The sequence below is a fragment of the Erythrolamprus reginae genome, chromosome Z (genome assembly GCF_031021105.1).
Source record: "Erythrolamprus reginae isolate rEryReg1 chromosome Z, rEryReg1.hap1, whole genome shotgun sequence".
In the NCBI taxonomy this organism is placed as follows: Eukaryota; Metazoa; Chordata; class Lepidosauria; order Squamata; family Dipsadidae; genus Erythrolamprus; species Erythrolamprus reginae.
This window is the reverse complement of record NC_091963.1, coordinates 137,478,739-137,500,189: the sequence shown is the minus strand read 5'-3', so window position 1 is coordinate 137,500,189 and position 21,451 is coordinate 137,478,739. Positions and strand designations below refer to the sequence as shown.

The 21,451-nt window shown below is 41.0% G+C and overlaps 2 protein-coding genes across 2 annotated transcripts in view; both read left to right on the top strand.

Moving 5' to 3' along the window:
* Positions 1 to 5,091: 5,091 nt before the first annotated feature.
* On the top strand, positions 5,092 to 13,609 carry VKORC1 (vitamin K epoxide reductase complex subunit 1). Its single transcript, XM_070726794.1, has 3 exons — positions 5,092 to 5,327; positions 10,496 to 10,605; positions 13,154 to 13,609. Exons 1-3 carry the CDS (start codon positions 5,158 to 5,160, stop codon positions 13,378 to 13,380), a joined length of 507 nt encoding a protein of 168 aa, XP_070582895.1. The 5' UTR covers positions 5,092 to 5,157; the 3' UTR covers positions 13,381 to 13,609.
* A 5,947-nt stretch (positions 13,610 to 19,556) lies between these two features.
* Positions 19,557 to 21,451, top strand: part of BCKDK (branched chain keto acid dehydrogenase kinase) — a 74,864-nt gene continuing 72,969 nt past the window's right edge. The window contains exon 1 of the mRNA XM_070726791.1: positions 19,557 to 19,715. The gene's annotated coding sequence lies outside the window, so the exon portion shown is untranslated. The remainder of the gene's footprint in view (positions 19,716 to 21,451) is intronic.

Genomic DNA, 21,451 nt, shown 5'->3' with positions numbered 1-21,451 from the left:
GCCGCACAAATCCCAGCGGCCGATTAGGTTGGCCTTCTCCAGGTCCTGTCGACAAAACAATGCCGTCTGGTGGGACCCAGGCGAAGAGCCTTCTCTGTGGTGGCCCCGGCCCTCTGGAATCAACTCCCCCCCCGGAGATTTGAACTGCCCCTCCCCTCCCCGCCTTCCGTCAAATGTTGAAGACTCACCTTTGCTGCCAGGCATGGTGGGATTAATCTCCCCCCTCCTTTTTTTGCTGACCTTAATATGTTTGTTATGTTTTTTATTTAGTTGGACTGAGTGTGTATGACAGTGTAGTAGATAGGTTTTTATAATGTATTTTTAAATTAATTTTTTTCAATTTTTTAACATGAGATTTGTATCTATATAGTATTGCTATTGTGTTGTGAGCTGCCCCAAGTCTTCGGAGAGGGGCGGCATACAAATCCAATTAATTAATTAATTAATTAATTAATTAATTGTGACTGTTGCCGTATCCCCAGGGTCACAAAATTTGGACCTTTGGCAGTGTCATAAATATGACAGTTTTGATCAGTTTTTGTGGCTTTCTGACAAGCAAAGTCAGTGGCAAAGCCCTGAACAATTGTATTACTAAAAGTACAGTGATTCATTTAATAACTGTGGCAAGAAAGGCCATAAAATGGGGCAAAATGCATTTAGCAACTATCCTGCTTAGCAACAGAATTTTTGGGCTCAATTGTGGCTGTAAGACAAGAGCTACCGGTATACAGTGATCCCTCGATTTTCGCGATCTCGTTCTTCGCGAAACGCTATATCGCGATTTTTCCACCTGATGACGTCACTCTCTTCCTTCCTTTCTCAGCTTTCTTTCTCTCTCTCTTTCTCTCTCTTGCTTCTTCCTCTCTCACACTCTCTTCCTCCCTCTCTCATCTCTTTCTTTCCTTCTCTCTCTTTCTCTATCTCTCCCCCTCTTGCTGGCGGGCGGCGGGCGGGCGGGCGAGCGGGGGCATCAGCGAGGAGCCGGGGTTTCCCCTTTGCGTGGGCGGCGGGGAAACCCCGATCTTCGTCTGCTCGCTGCTGCTGCAGCAGCAGCGAGCAGACGAAGATCGGGGTTTCCCCGCCGCCCACGCAAAGGGGAAAGCCCGATTCGGCTCCTCGCTGCTGCCGCCGAGCAGATCAGCTGCTGGGCGGCCCGCAGCAGCAGCGAGCAGACGAAGATCCGGGTTTCCCCGCCGCCCACGCAAACTCCACCATCTGCGCATGCGCGGCCATGGAAAAAGGGCGCGCATGCGCAGATGGTGTTTTTACTTCCGCAACCCTACATCGCGAAAAATCGATTATCGCGAGGGATCTTGGAACGGAACCCTCGCGATAATCGAGGGATCACTGTATTTAAAATGATCGAGGCCTTGGCAAATTCCCAGCTGCCTTACTTTGGTGCGTGGTCCATGAGATTTATCTCTGTAGATTATTTAGACATTCCTGTTTATTTAAAACAAAGCTTGCATGGTTAAATATTGAGGCTCAGCAAACACCAGTAAGTCATTTTGAAATGGCTGATTAAGCTAGTTGGGATCAACTTCTCACAGCTCAATCTTAAGGCTTTGGAGCCTTAAAATCTTTCAAAACTTGCTGCCCAATGCCTCTAAATCTTTCCAACCTTGGGAATTTTAAGGCACATTTATTTATTTATTTATTCCTTCCTTCCTTCCTTCCTTCCTTCATTTATTTATTTATCAAATTTGTATGCCGTTCCTCTCCGCAGACTCGGCAATAAAACAATATAAACAAATCTAATATTTAAGTTAATTTTAAAAAGAAACCCCAATTTAAGAGACCAATCATACATACAGACATACCATGAATAAATTTTTTATAAGCCTAGGGGAAGGGAATATCTCAATCCCCCCATGCCTGACGACAGAGGTGGGTTTTAAGGAGCTTACGAAAGGCAAGGAGGGTGGGGGGTGGTCCTAATCTTTGTGGGGAGTTGATTCCAGAGGGTCAGGGCCGCCACAGAGAAGGTTCCTCCCCTGGGTCCCGCCAAGCGGCATTGTTTAGTCGACGGGACCCGGAGAAGGCCAACTCTTTGGGACCTAACTGGTCGCTGGGATTCGTGTGGCAGAAGGCGGTCCCGGAGGTATTCTGGTCCGATGCCATGAAGGGCTTTATAGGTCATAACCAACACTTTGAATTGTGACTGGAAACCGATCGGCAACCAAAGCAGACTGCGGAGTGTTGGTGTGACATGGGCATATTTAGGGAAGCCCATGATTGCTCTCGCAGCTGCACATGACCTCAGCTCCCAAAATTCCCAAGCCAACATGTTTTGCTGGGAAATTCTTTTCTAAATCATTTGGTCAACATTTTAAGATTTTCTATTCCGGGTTCCTCTATTGGGAAAAAACCATGAACCCAAATAACTGTTTTACTGGAAGCTTCTAGCTAAAGAATACTCTTTCCGAGAATTACGCCCAGAATTATTTTCATGCTGCTTTGGCAATGAGGCGGAACTCAGTTTATTTTAATTTGGCTTTATCCAGCTTATTGCTAATGCTGTTTTTTCTATTTTGTTTTAGTTCTGATTAGCACTTATCTTTATTGGCGGTTGTTCTGGGAACAAAAAGCGAACAGCTTTAGATATATAAACATTTGAACAACACAAGCCTCCATCATTTCTAAAATAATGAAATATATAAACTTTAGGGTAAACTACAGAGCACGTAATAATCTACTGGGTATTTTTCAGCTCTACTCTATTCCAATCAGTGTACCTGAATTCCGCTTACCTTTTTGGACCTAACTGCAAGTAACTCTTTTGGGGCAGTTAAAATGATGGGCCGTTCACACCAAATTAAATAAATAATAACTAGTAGTTATTTTCTTTCTAGCCACACAACTCAATGGCGGCAACCAGTCATTTCTCTAATCTGGGCCAGCAGCAGACAGAAAGACTCTTACATTTTTTGCCTCCATCCACAAATGTCTCCAAGAAAAGACAAGTCCAGTTGCCTCTTGAAAAAGCAACTTTGGGACAAGCATAATCTGGTTGATGATTGAGAACCTCTACAGACTTTTAGCTATACAATTTGGGATGAACACCCTTTGACTGGTGTGGGATTTCCAGAGGAAAAATTGCAGACTACTGTACAGGAATCAAGACCAAGAATCTTAATAGGAAAGTAAACACAAGAACAAGGGGACACAATCTGAAGTTAGTTGGGGGAAAGATCAAAAGCAACATGAGAAAATATTATTTTACTGAAAGAGTAGTAGATCCTTGGAAAAAACTTCCAGCAGACGTGGTTGGTAAATCCACAGTAACTGAATTTAAACATGCCTGGGATAAACATATATCCATCTTAAGATAAAATACAGAAAATAGTATAAGGGCAGACTAGATGGATCATGAGGTCTTTTTCTGCTGTCAGTCTTCTATGTTTCTATGATGCTCCTCCAAGATTTTGGTTGCTGTGCATGAGCAGCAGCCAAATATTGCTGCATCCCTGAAGGGCTCAGTGACAGCTCCAGCCAGCAGCAACAGGCTATGCCGGCGGCAGGCTCTGGCTGCCAGGCCTGTTCCCCACACTGCAAAAGCGGGCGAAGAAACATTACGCAGCACAAAAGGTAGGAGAGAAAGAGAGCGGGTGGTAGGGACGCAGCAGGGAATGGGTGAGGGCAGTCGGAACTAACAGCTGGGACGTGGCAGGGAACGGGCAGAGGCGGCTGGAATGGGTGGTGGGGGCGGCCGGGGGTCTCTTACCTATAAAGAGAAGGCTCTTCTTCTGCTCCCAGAGGTTTCCGAGCTGCAGCAGCTGCCATTTCCCCCAATTTTCAGGTATTTTTTGCTTCTGCACATGCAAGGAAGCAAAAAATGCCGAAAATTGGCGAATTCTCACGCGAAACTCGGCTTCTGCACATTCCGGTAGTGCCAGGAATGGTGGTCCAGTCACTGGGTGGGATTGAGATTTTCTAGTTTCCTTCACCGGCCATGGCTATTAAGCCACGCCCATAGAACTGGTAGTAAAAAAATATTATTTCACCACTGCCCCAATCCTCTTAGAAATGCTAAACAAGCTGTCATCTAATTAAGATAGCGGTTGTATAAAAACATCAGGGCTGCACTGTATCTAATGTAGGGAAAACATCCCTGAAGGGCAATTTCCGTATTGTTGCTCAAGGTATGTCCATGGGATTTCCAGCCGACTCAAAGGAGCACTTGCCTTTTAAGAGCTCAGGTGGCACATTCTCCTTGACCAGGCGTCTCCAACCTTGGCAACTTTAAGACTTGTAGACTTCAACCGTCCTAAAGTTTCTCTCTTACTAGTATCATGTATATAAACATTGTTATATCTTGGTATACTCCCAATTCATAATTGACAAAATAAATAAATAAATAAACTGCTCCAAACTCAACTGCAGGAAATACGACTTTAGTAACCAAGGAGTTGATGCATGGAACTCACTCTGCAGTTTCATCACCTAACCCCCAAAACTTTGCCCTTTAGACTTTCCACTGTTGAGAGGTCAGTAAGCACCAACGAGCCTTCCGTCCCCAGTCCAAATGTTTTTTCTCTTACTAGTTTCATGTATAGAAACATTGTTATATCTTTGTATTTTACCAATACGTACTTGACAAAATAAATAAATAAATAAAATAAATAAATAAATAAAATAATATAATCAAATGAAATAGAGTTCCTCAGACAGCAAAGCTCTGTGAGCTAAAGTCCAGAAGTCTTAAAATTGCCAAGGTTTGAAGCCCCAGCCCAGAGGAGGAATACTGCCCGGATGGGGGGAACGCAGTGGGGTAGCGAAAATGGAGCTCCACCCCAGAGCACCCAATCTGCACGGAAAGATGTTAAAAGAAAATGCAGGGCGTCCTGTATAAGCCACGCCCACAGTGTGGTAGTAAAAAAATTTGCCCCTGCCCTAGACCTAGTCTATCAACCTTCCTGATCCCCCGGCCAAGCTGAGGTGCTAAAGAGGAAGACCCCTATTTAAAGATGGCCAGAAGACTACAACTCCCAGCGTGCCTTGCTCCATTCCTTTTCTTCCTCCGCTTTCCGATTGGCTGGGGTGCCCGTTCGAAAGCAAGCCGGTCCAATGGGAAAAGGCCTAGTGTCCCAGGGCCAGTCTGGAAGGAGCAGCATTGGCTCCAGCGGTCAGTGTCCTCTCCTCGTGGTCGACAGCAGGATGACGGTGCCCAGGTGGGAGCGCGCAGCCCGGCTGTTGCTCTGCGCGGCGGGGCTGGCGCTGTCTATTTACGCCTGGCACGTGGAGACTTCCAAGGAGCGCGACGCCGCCTACCGGGCTATGTGCGACATCAGCGCCGACATCAGCTGTTCCCGGGTCTTCACTTCCAGGTCGGTGGTGCCCACACAACACCCCTGCACCAGCTCCGATCCCAAGCTTCTCCGCCCTCCTAAGCTTGGGTTCATTAAATGGAAGGGGTTGGAGTTTGTCAGGCTCCCGGGAGATTTGCATTGAGGAAACCGGGAGAAAACCCGAGCGACTTCCCTTGGGTGTCTCCATTTTCCAAGTTAAAGACGTTTATTCCGGACCGGAGACCACCAGGAGATTCAGGGCTGCAGGAATTCACAGAGTCGGAAGTTGCGACATTCCTCGTTGAGTCTTGCGAGCCTGGACGCTTTTAGAGCCGAGCTTGGGTTTTGGACATCCTGTAATTTTCCTAGTAAAAATCCGGAAGTGGCTGGTCTTTTGCTTCCTTTAAGAAATCGAGCCTGCAGTCTTTGGGTCCTTTGGTGGTCTCCTGCTCGTGTTCTGCATGAATCTGGCCTCGTTTTAGCCCAGGAAAAGCCAATGGGGTTCTGCTGTTGGGGAAACTGGCAGTGCTGCTTTTCAGATTTCCCCATTGTTGGTTTACCGAGAACAGGATCAAAATGCCATCCTGGCACATTACTAAAAATTATAATTACAGATTAACAGATTTGGAAGAGACCTTGAAGGTCATCTAGTCCAACCCACTGCTGAAGTAGGAGACCCTACATCATTTCTGACAAATGGCAGTCTTCTTTTAAGTCTCAATGATGAAACTCACACAACTTCTGAAGGCAACTTCTGTTCCATTGGTTGATAGTTTTCACTGTCAGAACGTTCCTCTTTATTTCAAGTTGAATCTCTCATTGGTCAGCTTCCATCCATTATTCCTTGTCTGGCCTTCTGGTGCCTTGGAAAATAGCCTGACCCCTTCCTCTCTTTGGCAGCCCCTCAAATATTGAAACACTGCTACGTATCATTTCTCCCCTGGTCCTTCTCTTCACTAGACCAGCCATGCCCAGTTCCTGCAACGCCTCTTCATTTGACATTTGATATTATAGAGCTGACCATTGTCTTTTGTGATCTGGACTTTCAGTCTTTGACTTACAGCCATTTTTTTAATGATCGTTTAAGGTTACAAAAACATGGGGGGGGAAGTGATTTATAATCAGTTTCCACACTTACGGCCATTGCAACATCCCTGTGGTCACAATTTGGGTGCATAAATGCATTTATTATGACAACTGTCCTGGATCATGTGATCACTGTTTATAACTTTCCTAGCCACTTTCCAAAAAGCAAAATCAATGGGGAAAGCCAGATTTGTTTAATGACTGCATGGTTCACTTAAGAACAGCAACGACTGTGGCAAAAAGAGATGTAAAATGGTGCAAAACTCATGGAGCAACCGAGTTGCTTGATAACAAACATTTTGAGCTCAAATTGTCATAAGTGAACAACTACCTGTACACAAAAATGATTGAGAATTATCCAGAGTTTAGGTTTCATTCTCCCTGGGATATTGTTTTGAATCAACTACAGGGGAGAATTTGTATGTTTTAATCATTTGTGAAAATAAAGATAAGATACAATATTTAAAAAATTAAAATTCTCCATGCAACTTTCTCCTGTCCAGAGAAAGTTAATTATGGAGGAAGCTAGTTTTATCCCAGGCTGGAATAGAACTTAACTATTTCTATTTGATACAGTGGTTTCCATCTCTTTGTTCTGTCTCTTCTTCCACGTTGTGTTTATAAGTAAAATCTGGCTCCTGGCCCAGATCTTGCTACTCTACAATTTAGCTGAAATGCCCTTCTCATTTTGGTCTCTGGTTAGGCTGCAATATAATCCGCAGGAAATTTGAGGGAGCAGAGACAGTCTTTCCCATAAGAACCAGCATTTGAGCTGTGGTGTGAACTCTTTATCTTCCAGCACCACTGAAAAAGGATTGATTTTGCCTGTCAACCCCCAAGTAAGAGAGAGGTGTTTTCTGGAGGCCAAGAGAGAAAAGAGTTGAAAAGGACTTGGTACGGTTTCATATCATTTGCAAACATTGTGTGAGCTGCACTGATTGCCAGTTGACTTTTGGATGCAATTCATGGTGCTGGTTTAAAGCCCTAGTGGTTCTCAATCTGGGGGTCAGGACCATAGTTCCCTCTAAGCTGAGCAGTGAGCAATCGCTCACTTAAAAATCATCATCAACTCAGAGTTTTCCAAACCTGCCCAGAAGATGAGAGGGAAAGAGTGAGAGGGAAGGAGAGAGAGAGGAAGAGAGGAAGAGAGAGAAACAGATAGAAAAAAGAGAGGAAGGAAAAGAGAAAGAAAAAGAATGGGAGTAAGGAAGAGAGAAAGAAAATCAAAATCTAGTTTGAAACTAGCTCAACTATTTAAGTGGCATTTTGATATTGATAGAGTTGCCCTATTATGAGCTCACTGTTATAGACACACAGTACAGTATTTTATTTTGAAATTCTCTGAGGCAAAACAGGGTGAGTTTTTTATTTGTTTGTTTGTTTGTTTATTATTTCTGTGTCGCCCAGTCCCAAAGGGACTGCCGCTCAGACACTATACTTCTCCGCCCACCCCAAAAAAAAATTAGAGGGAACACTGGTCAGGACCCCTTTGGGTTGCCTAAGACTATGGGGAAAGACAAATTTCCCATGGTGTTAGGAACTAAAGCTTCTATTGTGGCGCCTTGGAGCATATTTTTACAATCCGACCAATCAGGCATTTACAGTGGGGGTGTCCCTCTGACCTTTCTTCCAATCAGCTTAAACCTCTGTTGGGAGAATTGGCACCATAATATGAGGAACTGTGTCAAGGGGTTGCGGCATTAGAAAGGTTGAAAACCGTAATAATAATAATAATAATAATAATAATAATAATAATAATAATAATAGTAATAGTAATAGTAATAGTAATAGTAATAATAATATATTAGATTTGTATGCCGCCCCTCTCCAAAGACTCGGGGCGGCTCACAACAGTAATAAGAAACAGTGTAATAATGGGACAAATCTAATAATAAAAAATATATAAAAACCCCAACAATTAAAAACCATACAGCACATACATACCAAACATGAAATATAAAAAGCCTGGGGGAGATGTCTTAATTCCCCCATGCCTGGCGATACAGGTGGGTCTTGAGTAACTTGCGAAAGACAAGGAGGGTGTGGGCCGTTCTAATCTCCAGGGGGAGTTGGTTCCAGAGGGTCGGGGCCGCCACAGAGAAGGCTCTTCCCCTGGGGCCTGCCAAATGACATTGTTTGGTCGATGGGACCTGGTGAAGGCCAACTCTGTGGGACCTTATCGGCTGCTGGGATTCGTGTGGTAGAAGGCGGTTCTGGAGCAAAGGGCCTGGTTACATAAGGGACAGCTTATCTTTAGCTCGCTCTCTCTCTCTGGTTTAGTTCAGAGCTCCGCTGAGCTTTGGGGCCTGTCATTTATTTTGACCCAGGAAGTGGGCCTACTTTATGTGCAGTTCCTGCCTTCTGGACCAATCCCTCCTCAGAGATTCATGGAGCTTCTATCCTACTCCCAGGCCTCAGAGGGATTGTGAAGCCCCCCTTATATTTTCACTGCGTTTTTGGTTTTTATACTTTGCTCTTCTGGTTTGTTGTTTAATTTTTCACTTAATAAGTTGGGGTTTTGTTATAAGCTGTCCAGAATCACGTGGAAGTTGAGCAGCCAGTAAAATAAAATAAAATATGAGGCAAGGGAGAGACAGAGTGATACCTTCACCCCATCCGAGCCTTCACCAGATAACTACATCTTTATATAATATGTCCAAAGGGGGCATATTACAGTATATAAAATGTCCAAAGGGGTTGTTTAAACATGGTTATTTGTGCCTTCAGTGAGAACCTTGGGCTGATTTGTTCAATGAGGCTGTCTGCTTGGTATTTCCCTGTCCATGATATTCTCAAAGTTGAAAAGCATCGATACAGCTAGTTTTTGACTTACAATTATTTGTTTAGTGACTATTCAAAGTTACAACCACCCTAGAAAAACCAACTTGCAACGGGTACTTACTATAGGAAAAGACAAGGTAGAACCTGAGGACGGAGTCAAGAGAGGAATTAGTCTGGAGTTGTTAAGTTCCCACAAACAACTCTTCTTAAATGCTGTTAAATCTTATCTGGCACCAATTTAGGGCCAACTGCTAGTTGATTAGATTTTTGTGTGCAGATATGAGTTGTATATTAAAAGTCAGTTTAACAGGACTGTAATGTGTGCGCCTGATTCTTCATGCTGCACACACTTACAACTGTCTGTAGCATCTCCAAGCTCAAGTGATCCAAATCCAGACACTTGACAAGCAGCATATATTTAGGATTGGTCATGTAATCACCATTTGCAATCTTCTTGCCCAGTTTCTAACGTGCAGTGTCAACGAGAGAAGCAGATTTGCTTATGGCGGCATGATAATTAGCAACTGTAGTGGTTCGCTTAACAGCCATAACGAAAACATTAATAAAATGTGAGAGCTCACATTAGAGAAACATCTTTCAGCTGTGGCGAGGGAGGCATTTGCCCAGGTTCGCCTAGTGCACCAGTTGCGGCCCTATTTGGACCGGGAGTCACTGCTCACAGTCACTCATGCCCTCATCACCTCGAGGCTCGACTACTGTAATGCTCTCTACATGGGGCTACCTTTGAAAAGTGTTCGGAAACTTCAGATCGTGCATAATGCAGCTGCGAGAGCTATCATGGGCTTTCCCAAAAATGCCCATGTCACACCAACACTCCGCAGTCTGCATTGGTTGCCAATCAGTTTCCGGGCACAATTCAAAGTGTTGGTCATTACCTATAAAACCCTTCCTGGCACCGGACCAGGGTATCTACGAGACCGCCTTCTGCCGCATGAATCCCAGCGACCGGTTAGGTCCCATAGAGTGGGCCTTCTCTGGGACCCGTCAACAAAACAATGTCGTTTGGCAGGGCCCAGGGGAAAAGCCTTCTCTGTAGCGGCCCCGGCCCTCTGGAACCAACTCCCCCCGGAGATTAGAATTGCCCCCACCCTCCTTGCCTTTCGTAAGCTCCTTAAAACCCACCTCTGCCGTCAGGCATGGGGGAACTGATATATTCTTTCCCCCTAGGCCTTTACAATTTAATGCATGTTATGTTTGATTGTAGGGATGTTTGGTTTTTACAATAAGGGTTTTTTAGTTGTTTTTAGTATTGGATTTATATGATGTCCCAACCTTTGCTTATTGTCACTGTAAACATTACCCAGCATTATTTCTTCCAGGTGGGGTCGTGGTTTTGGCTTGGTGGCAGACCTTCTGGGACCTCATAGTATCTTCAATCAGCCAAACAGCATTTTTGGGATTATTTTCTACATTCTGCAGATACTTCTGGGTGAGTTAAGAGGCACAGGATGTGCAAGAAAAAAGGATGACGGAAGCCCATCCTTTTGTCCTCTTTAGACCCAGATTGCCTCATAATCCTGTCCTTGTTGGTTAAGTGTATGTTTGTCTTTCTTTCTCAAAGTTTAAGACATCTTACACTGTGTGTGTGTTGTAACCTAGGTTGCCATCTCAGAGGGTCATCAAAGCAGGTTTAGCTAGTGCCAGCATTACCATATTTTTCAGAGTATAAGATGCACTTATTTATTTATTTATTTATTGATTGATTGATTGATTGATTGATTGATTGATTGATTGGATTTGTATGCCGCCCCTCTCCGGAGACTCGGGGCGGCTAACAGCAATAAGAAAACAGCATATAATAATAATCCAATACTAAAAACAGTTAAAAACCCATTATTATAAAAACCAAACATACATACATACAGACCATGCATAAAATTGTAAAGGCTTAGGGGGAAAGAGTGTCTCAATTCCCCCATGCCAGGCGGCAGAGGTGGGTTTTAAGCAGCTTACGAAAGGCACTAAAAGAGGGTGGAAATACACCGAATATTGTCATTTTTGCCTCCCGAAGGCCCACCCCCGCATCCATTTTTGCAAAAAATGGCTCCGTTTTTCACAAAAATGGGGTGCACATAAGGTTTGGAAGGCCTGCAGATTGCTCCTGGGGATTGGGGGAAGACAAAAACACCCCAATTTTTGCAAAAAAAAAATGGGCAAAAAAAAGGTTTGTTTTTGGAGGGTTTTTTTTTGCAAAAACATGTCCATTTTTGCAAAAAACAGGGTGTGCAGAAGGTTTGGGATGCTTGCAGAGTGCTTCTGAGAGAGAGAACAAAAACTTTTTTTCCTATGTGCATCTTATAGTCTGAAAAATACAGTAATTTATTGTCTTCCTTAAGCAGCAGCAGAAGAAGCCAGTTGGCTGATTTATCTTCAGGCTTGTTCAGATATTCATAATACAGGTAGTCCTCAAGTTATGACCATAATTAAGCTCAGAGTTACAATCATAATTCATGCTAGTCATTAAATAGGTCACTGTGTGACTGCACTCAATTTTACAGCCTCCTTTGTTGAGGTGGTTTAAGGGAATCCATTTTAGCTAATAGGCTTTGGAGGTTTTTTTGCCAGAAACTGGAATAAATGCCATTTTATGGCAAAAACATCAAAGTTGTAAGTTAAGGACTGGATTACTCTTACTTGAATCATGAGCATCAATAGAAGAGGATGAGGAACAGGAAGGGCGGGAAACAAATGAAAGATGATAAATACTGGATAAAATTCCAAGTCTGCAGAAATGTATTAAAAAAAAACATCTTCCAATTTTTTTTCCCCCAGGACAGAATGTGCTCATTAGATAAAAGATGTGACACAGCGGTTGCAAAAGAGTTGTACCCTGGAGGCATCAAAGAAAAAGAACAGGGAGTGATCTTCAGAGAGTGTGATTTTATGGAGATAGGTGAGGATTGGCACTCTGTAGTTAGCATAGGAAAAAGAGAAGTGAGAAACAGATGTAAGCTCTGTTTACATGTTATGATAAACCATGGCTTGGTTAACCATAGTTTGATAAAACATTAAATAAATTCGCACAATCATTCTAAGCCCTGAACCATAATTAACATACACCTCTGAGCCAAGCCAATTTTCTCTAGTGCAGTGTTTTTCAATCTGAGCAACTTTAACACTGACTTTGAACCCTGACAACTCTTAAGATGTGCAGACTTCAACTCCCAGAATTCCCCAGCCAGCAAGGGCATGGGGAGGAATTCTGCCCGCAGCCAGCAATTGTAGGAGTTGAAGTCCACACATCTTAAAAGTTGCTCAGATTGAAAAACATTTCTATCTAGGCTAGGGTGTGAGCTCCTTGATCAAATCATGTACCTCTACCTAAGAACACCTCTACTTACAAACTTTTCTAAATAAGAATTGGGTGTTCCAAGATTTTTTTGCCTCTTCTCAAGAATCCTTTTCCACTTACAAACCTGAGCCTCCAAAACTGTAACCAGAAAAGGCAGGGAGAAGCCTCCATGGGGCCTCTCTAGGAATCTCCTGGGAGGAAACAGAGCCGGAAAAGGTGGGGAGAAGCCTCCGTGGGGCCTCTCTAGGAATCTCCTGGGAGGAAAAAGGGCCGGAAAAGGCAGGGAGAAGCCTCCGTGGGGCCTCTCTAGGAATCTCCTAGAAGGAAAAAGGCCAGAAAAGGCGGGGAGAAGCCTCCGTGGGGCCTCTCTAGGAATCTCCTAGGAAGAAAAAGGGCCAGAAAAGGTGGGGAGAATCTTCCGTGGGGCCTCTCTAGGAATCTCCTGGGAGAAAACAGGGCCTCCACCCTCCCTGTGGTTTCCCCAATCGCATGCATTATTTGCTTTTACATTGATTGCTATGGGAAAAATTGCTTCTTCTTACAAACTTTTCTAGTTAAGAACCTGGTCACAGAATGAATTAAGTTCGTAAGTAAAGGTACCACTGTATTTACTATTAATTCCCAACTCATAGCAGCATTTCTGTCAAATTGCTGAAAAGAAGTTAATCCCGGTTCCTCCTCATAGGTTTTTTTCACCACAACCTGGCCGCCATCGCTCTATTAAGCTCTTCCTTTGTCTCCATTGCTGGATCTCTCTACTTGGCCTACATCCTTTTTTATGTGCTCCATGATTTCTGTGTGGTTTGCATCAGCACCTACATCCTCAACTTTGCCCTTCTGTTTATAAACTACAAGCGCCTGGGCTACCTCAACCGTCCACCCCCACGGAAGACAAAATCCAAGAGGCACTGAACACCCTGTCCTTTTGGGCCTGGACAATCCCTGGACTTTGTTTTTGAAGATGACCAAGTAGACACTTTAAACCCCACTTTCATCTTCTCCACCCAGGAGGTTATGTTCTTCAGCATGTCTCCTGTCATCTTTCAAACATCCCAAGCTACCTGATTTCTATTACCTGGAACTAAAATGGAAGCTACCTTACACGGTGCAAACTAAAATTAAACCGTTTTGATTTTAACAACTTTTTAAGTGGCATTTTTTTTCCTTAGCTCTTTAAAAAACCTTTAATACATGTTTATTTTGTACAATCACAAGTTATTCTTGATAACTTTAGACATATAGAAAGTGGTAAATAGAGGAGTTTTATGAGTGGATTAAGGTGTAAGGGAAGGTTTAATACAGGGGTAGATAGCATCAACATAATATGGGCTACCAGGTCATTGATAGCTGTCCTTTTTCATATGCGTGGGACATATCGCATGTATGTAAAAAGAAGCAGGGTCTTATTATCTAGTTATATCGGCCATTTTCATGCTGATGACATTCATCTTTCAGAAATGCCATACTTAATATGAACATTTACAGATTTTGGAGTATAATATTAAAAGAGACTCTCCGTTGAACAAGGGCTGTTTAAATCAAAATTATTTCACACTGATAATCAGGCTTGGTTTACTTTGTCCATCATTACTTTCCTTTGCCTGGTGTTATGCGGTATCATTTGGCAAACCAGTGTTTCCCAAATAATTAATAATAATTAATAATAATTTATTAGATTTGTATGCCGCCCCTCTCCAAGGACTCGGGGCGGCTCACAACATAAACAGTGTACAAATCCAATTTTAAAATACAATTTATGTATGGTTTGATTGGGTTGTTTGATTACCAATCAAACCATACACCAGCCTTGACAATTGGTGTGTGTGTTAGTTTCCCCATGCCTGGCGGCAAAGATGAGTTTTTAATAACTTACAAAAGGTGAGGAGGGTGGGGGCAGTCCTAATCTCTGGGGGGAGTTGGTTCCAGAGGGCCGGGGCCGCCACAGAGGTTTTCCTCATTGTTTCGTCGACGGGACCCAGAGAAGGCCAACTCTGTGGGACTTAATCGGTTGCTGGGATTCATGCAGCAGAAGGCGCAGAAAGTAATGTATAAATATGGGAAAAGAATAGCAAGTTGCAGATAATTATTTTTATTAGAAAGAAAACTACACATTGTAGATGAATTAAAACTGAGACTAATCTAGATCCACAGCCCAAATTTTTATATTAATAATAATTACTAATAATTTATTAGATTTGTATGCCGCCCCGCTCTGAAAACTCGGGGTGGCTCACAACAATAATAAACAATGTACAAATCCAATATTTAAAACACAATTTAAAAAACCCTTATAATAAAATAATCACACAACCCAACCCAATCAAACCATACATAAATCAAAATAGTTAGGGGAGATGTCAATTTCCCCATGCTTGGGGGCAAAAGTGAGTTTTCAACAACTTACAAAAGGCAAGGAGGATGGGGACAGTTCTGATCTACGGGGGAGTTGATTCCAGAGGGCCGGGGCCACCACAGAGAAGACTCTTCCCCTGGGCCCCGCCAGATGACATTGCTTAGTACCACTCTGTGGGACCTAATCAGCCACTGGGATTCGTTCAGCAGAAGACGGTCCCGGAGGTATTCTGGTCCGATGCCATGTAGGATTGTGGAACTAATGGGTTGTGAAACTAAGATTATAAAGAGAGATTGCAAATCCATCTATAAACAGTTAAAAGTAGATCTTGACATGACTTCAATTGTGATTAGAAATCTGGTCATAAATTATTCCATCTCTCCCCCCCCCCTTGTGAATTGATATTGTACTTTTGATCTCTGTAACAGATAATATTTAGGAATTAGATGACATGATTGGGAATTTTGGTTTCTTTTTAAAAGGGCAATTATAATAAAAGTAATGGTAAGAAATATACATGAAATTGATATTTAGGATATATGGAGATTTAAACACTACGGCCTAAATGATTAGATATAATTAGAAAACAAGCAACTTAAAAACTGTATCAGTTAATAGCTTTTTAAAATGCATATAAGAAATTTGAGTATGGTAATTATTGTTTTTTCCAGATGTCAAATGTAAAAGTTGGATGGATTATGAATACCGAGTTCAATAAATTTATTCAGTGTAATGTATTCTAAGATTGATACCATATGTGATTGGAGTGAAAAAATAAAAAATTCTTTGCCATAAAAAAATTATTCCATCCTCATCATCACTCCCTCTGCCCAACATTTTTTACTGAGGTTGTTATTTAAATCTCCGTGGTTGTTAAGTGAATCACATAGTTATTAAAAAGCCCATTCCTCTGAATTGCTATTTTTTGCTTGAAATCAGTAAACAAACATCATAAATCATGGTTAGCAGACTGAGAAACAAATGTAAGCCAGTTTTTAAGAAGTCAGAGTATGGTCACATGACTGTCAGGGTGTGAGCAATTTTACATAGCTGGATGTTGTACTGGCCATAAAGCACCCACTAGGAGGGTGTCATAACAAAGGGTTGTAAGTCAAGGATTACCCCGTATTTCTCCTGGTAAAGCACAAAAACAAACGCATTTCTGTATACCAAGATGTTCTTGCATCTCATATACCAAGATGTTCTTATATAATCCAGAGTTAACAAGGGTTTTTTGGTGCACTCTGAATTTGATTGTTTCAGACATTTATTACCCAATTAGGTAACATCAGTCCTTTGAACTCTTATGATATTACTTAGTGCGGGAATGAAATGTCTGCAAGAACCAAGCTCAGAAGACCCTTTCATTTAATAATTAGAATAGAATAGAATAGAATTTTATTGGCCAAGTGTGATTGGACACACAAGGAATTTGTCTTGGTGCATATGCTCTCAGCGTACATAAAATAAAATATACATTTGTCAAGAATCATGTGGTACAACACTTAATAATTAATAATAATTTATTAGATTTGTATGCCGCCCCACTCCGAGGACTCGGGGCGGCTCACAACATTTAAACTCTGGGCTCCAAATATTTTGTTGATAGTAAAAAATAAATCCAAGAGCATTGTTTTTTAATTGTACATTTACAAAAATTGAATTATGCCATATCCACCCATTTAAAACAAAGCTAAAATGTTAGACTTAAATTTTACAAAGGAAGTTTGAATTACTATTATTTTAAACACTACACTGATTCTGATTTTCTGTATTGGGTACCAAAAGTTCCTAAGTCATTTCTATGTATAAGAAAATACATTTGCCAGACGCCGGGATAATATTTCATTTTGTTTTAATCAAATCACTTTCCAGTGGTTTATTCTTGTTTCAGGAAGAGAAAGTTGGACAGAAGGAACATGCGGCTTCTTTTTTTGTACATTATAATTATGTTTATAACATGCTACATCTGTTCCCATTTGTTTTTAGGTGAAATCATAAATGGAAAGATTTTTAAAATGGAAGAACTATTCTCTCAGCTAGCAGCAGGGGGTGCTGTTTTTCTATTAATGCAACCAACTCTGAATTTGACTCTTGTAAGGTTTTAGCCAAAAAATAAAAAAAATCAAAGACAAAAATCCAGACTGGCTTTCTGTCTAACTGACTCCATCAAGACTTTTTGATAATGACGTATATGCTTATGCAAAAGCCAGCCATGTTTTTCAAGTTACATCAGAACCTGTTGAATATTTCGTTTCATATAAAGAAAAAAAATAACTTCTAATATTCCACTTTTCATTCTTTTAAAAGAATCGTTTTTATATATTTCTTTAATTTCTTTCAGAGATGTTTTGATTTATAAATAATACTTTTTCAAGAATGAAAAACATTTGGGTAAATTGATTATGCTAAAAATAGCTGTTTAAGCAAAAAAGAAATTGGAATACTAATGAAACAAGAGTGGGCCTTCTCCGGGTCCCGTCAACTAAACAATGTCGGTTGGCGGGCCCCAGGGGAAGAGCCTTCTCTGTGGCGGCCCCGACTCTCTGGAACCAACTCCCCCCGGAGATTAGAACTGCCCCTACTCTCCCTGCCTTCCGTAAAGTTCTTAAAACCCACCTTTGCCGTCAGGCATGGGGGAACTGAAACATCTCCCCCGGGCATGTATAATTTATGTATGGTATGCTTGTGTGTGTGTTTGTTAGTATATTGGGGTTCTCTTTTAAACTTTTTTTAAATATTTAAATTTATTTGGATTTGTTACGATTTGTTTATGCCTTGTTGTGAGCCGCCCTGAGTCCGCGGAGAGGGGCGGCATACAAATCTAAATAATAAATAAATAAATAAAAAATAAATAAAAACCAGAAACGTGAAAGGTGGAAAAAAACTTGATGAGATTTCTTTTTTAATAGTTCTTTTTTAACTTGAACGTATCACCTTCCATTAAACAGTGTGCTGTCTGGATACAAATGTCTGTGCTATTACAATCAAAATTTATAGTATTGATTGTATAAAATTCATAATAATTCTCTAATCTTACATTAATAATCAGCATTATTCATTATTATTCACTTCTCCCTCTTAACATATCTTCTACTGAAAATATATTAGATATAATAATCTTAATAATCTCTATCTTAACATATGTTCTTTATTTCGCTGATCTCCGTTTATTTTTCAATTGTCTTTATTCTCCAATCATCCATAAAATAACTCCCATGTCATGTAATATTCAGTTTGTTCTTTCTCCTTTACAGCCAGCGTTAATCTGTTCATTTCTGCACATTCTAATATTTTCCTAATCACATTATCATCTGTAGGGATCTCTTCTGTTTTCCAATTTTGTGCAAATATAATTCTAGTTGCTGTTTATACATATATAATTAAATATGCATTTCCTTTACTATAGGTTTTGGGCAAGATCCACAACAAAAATATTTCTGATTTTAAATCAATGTGCTGCTTTATCATCTTTTCCAATCACATTTATATTTTGGTCCCATTTTTCCCCCTCTACACATGTCCACCACATAAGATATGACCCATGTATCTGGTGGAATTTCCTACATTTACCTGATTTATCTTTAAACATTTTTGCCAGTCCTGCTACTGCCAGATATCATCTATAAAATATCTTATACAAATTTTCTTTATACGCAGTTGACATTGTTAATTTAAAATTCCTATCTCACAATTTCTGCTATTTCTCTTAATTTTATTGTATAACCAAAAACTTTGTGATATTTCTGTTTTCAGTTTGGAGTACATATTCAGAAATCTCAAAGATAATTATATCTTAATTCCTTCTTTGCATCAGCAACGTAATTTAAAGAAAACTGTAGATTAATCCTGTATTGTTCTTGTTTTTAAAAATCTGCAATACACTTTTTCTAGGGACTGGGATATTCCTTTTTAAAATAATTTTAATGACTTTTTAAAAATAATAACACATACTCACTATATAAAACACAGTGCTCAGTAATACATGCTCCTATTACCCAACAACATTCAAACCCCTCCAACAAAATGAGGGTTTACCTTATTTAAAGCATTTTAAGGTAAACCCTCATTTTGGTCGAGGGCTTTATAAATTATATTGATTCTAATTTATTCTTTATACCTTGGTCTCGAATTCTACTGACCATATAACCTCTAACCCTATTCCATCAGTTCCTGCAAATTATTTTCATTAATCATATTTATCTTTATAATTTCAAAGTGAACGCGCATGTACCGGTACCAATTTTGTATTGTCCATTTTGTTGCATCATTCCAACCTAAAACTATTACTACTTGGGTACTTCCTATAGCTACTTCTTTAATTTTTCTGAATTCTCCCATATCACTCCTTATTACTAATACTGCCATTTCCTTTGTAGTCGTCCATTTTATATTTAACATCCTATTAATTTCCTCTTGCACCTCTTTCCAAAATTTCTGCACTACCAAACACTTCCAAAACATGTGCATAAACACCCCACTCTCCTGGCAAGGATCCCCTATGTCATCCTGCTCTCGATATATTTTTTTCTATCGCTTTTGAAAGTTGATGCATTTCACTACGAGTTACTAAAACAAACGCTTCTTTCCCACTATTCACACCATCGTCTTTTGCCATCGTTACAAAGCTATTTTGACGCTCTTGAATAACACATTTCCCGTTAGGCTCCTCCCATGTTGCGCGAGGCTTTCTGGGACTCGTATTTCCCGGAGCGCCTGTCAAGCTTCATGGAAGCGAATTTGCCGGACTCCATTTCCCATGCGACCTTGCTGCCTTTATCTCCGTCAAAAAAACCCGCCTGCCATCAGTTCCCCTTTTTCTGCTAAGAAAAAAGCAGCTGGTTTAGTCCGGTCCCCGGAGTGTGAAAACTGCGGCGGCGTTTTCGGCTTAGCGGTAAGATGTCATTTAAGGGACATACCATTGTTCTTGCGCACAGGAGGGGAGGCTTTAGACCCTACTTTTGTTGTTGCCTCGGCACGGAAGGTAGGAGGCAGCTTCCTGGTTTTTTTATTTATTACGGGGGAGATGCAGTCGCTGAGACGGAACCGGGGTTCGCCTTTCGGTCCAGGAAGCCGCCTGGTGGTTTTGGTCGAGTGGGCGGGAGAGGGGACACAGGACTCCAGGTGCCCACCCTGGAGAATGATCCGAGTGGGCGCGTTGCAGGGTTAAAGAAAAGAGGGTTTAATCGTGGGTTGTGAAAAGGATATAGAGTAGGAAAGAAATTGAAACACCTTTCTCCCCCCGTGCAATGGATAAAAGCAAAATAAAAATAAACTGCTAGCAACCATTGCAGGGCCCAAAGTGAAACATCTGGAGCAGAAAATGGATGGCGACTCTCCTTTTCTTAATTGTATTTCTGCTTCCTTAGCTGCTTCCAACGAATAACATTCAAACAGTAGGCTCCTTGGGGCAGAGATTAGGGTGTGGGAGAAAAAGGCAGGAAATTTGGGTCTCACTCACATTAATGGCACCAGTTCATTAGTAGTTCTCCAGCGCCTAGGAATCCAGAGGTTAATAAACACAACTCTAGAATTAAAAGAGTTTAAATCTGTTTAATCCAGTATGTTAAACCGGGATCAGAATAACAAGGCTGGTGCTTGGCAGAAGTCACCAGGTCACTTTGGGTGTTGAATCTCTTTTGGTTGCCCTTCAAGACATCCTACTAGAACTTTAACCTGGAAATGTAAAAGCTAAACATGGCAAGAAAGGGCTGATAGTACCCCATTTCTTGGTAGGTGGCAACTGTTCCATATATATAGGTATATATTATTTTAATTTTTAAATTCAGCAAAAACATGTGACATATATATATATATATTTATGTATGTATGTATGTATCACATGTTTTTGCTGAATTTGAAAATTAAAATTAGATTAATTATATACATACATGCATACATACATACATACATACATACATACATACATACATACATACATAATATAGCTTGTTGGCTATGAATAAATTAAGTGCCTTGAAATGGCCCTGGGATGGGCCTAGAACAAAAAGGAGCTGTGACGTTCCTTCAATATACCAGGGTGATCCAACAGAAAACACTCACATACACAAGCACACACATGCAAACATGTAATATTAAAGAATAACAACTTGGAAAAAAATCTGTTTCCCCCTCGCCCCCAAAGTGTGGTGCTAATACTGTTCAGCGTAAATTATATGTGATATAATATCATATACAGTACATGTAGAATACCTGGCAGACTAAAGACAGTCTAAAAAGCAAAACTACACATGATAGTATCAACTCCTGGAAGAGCTAGCATATTTGAGATCTGTGGGCTGGTGCTGGCAATGTGAAATTGTGTTTTCATAACAAAATGTGTTGTTTGTTGCCTTAAATCTCTTCTGAAAGTCAAGATATAAACATTGGAATATATGAGCCACGTTTTCAAGTTAGTTGGCTTGGCACCCAGACTAGCTGAATGGAATAATGATGAGATGACATTGCAGTAGATTTCAGACTTAAAAATTAGCCCTGAAGCTTGATTAGCAGGTATTCTGGATGATGAATTATGGTAACTAAATTACTTTGAAAATCATGTTGCCCAACACTGCCAAATGTCTCAGGTAATGAGCATCAGAGGAAACCTTCAGTTCAAGGAGATGGCAA

What these genes read in the sequence shown, in the direction of transcription:
- VKORC1 (XM_070726794.1), top strand. Translation starts at nt 5,158, where the DNA reads ATGACGGTGCCCAGGTGGGAGCGCGCAGCCCGGCTGTTGCTCTGCGCG. An exon ending in TCCCGGGTCTTCACTTCCAG is followed by an intron (nt 5,328 to 10,495) that starts GTCGGTGGTGCC and finishes TATTTCTTCCAG; the next exon opens with GTGGGGTCGTGGTTTTGGCT. An exon ending in CATTCTGCAGATACTTCTGG is followed by an intron (nt 10,606 to 13,153) that starts GTGAGTTAAGAG and finishes TCCTCCTCATAG; the next exon opens with GTTTTTTTCACCACAACCTG.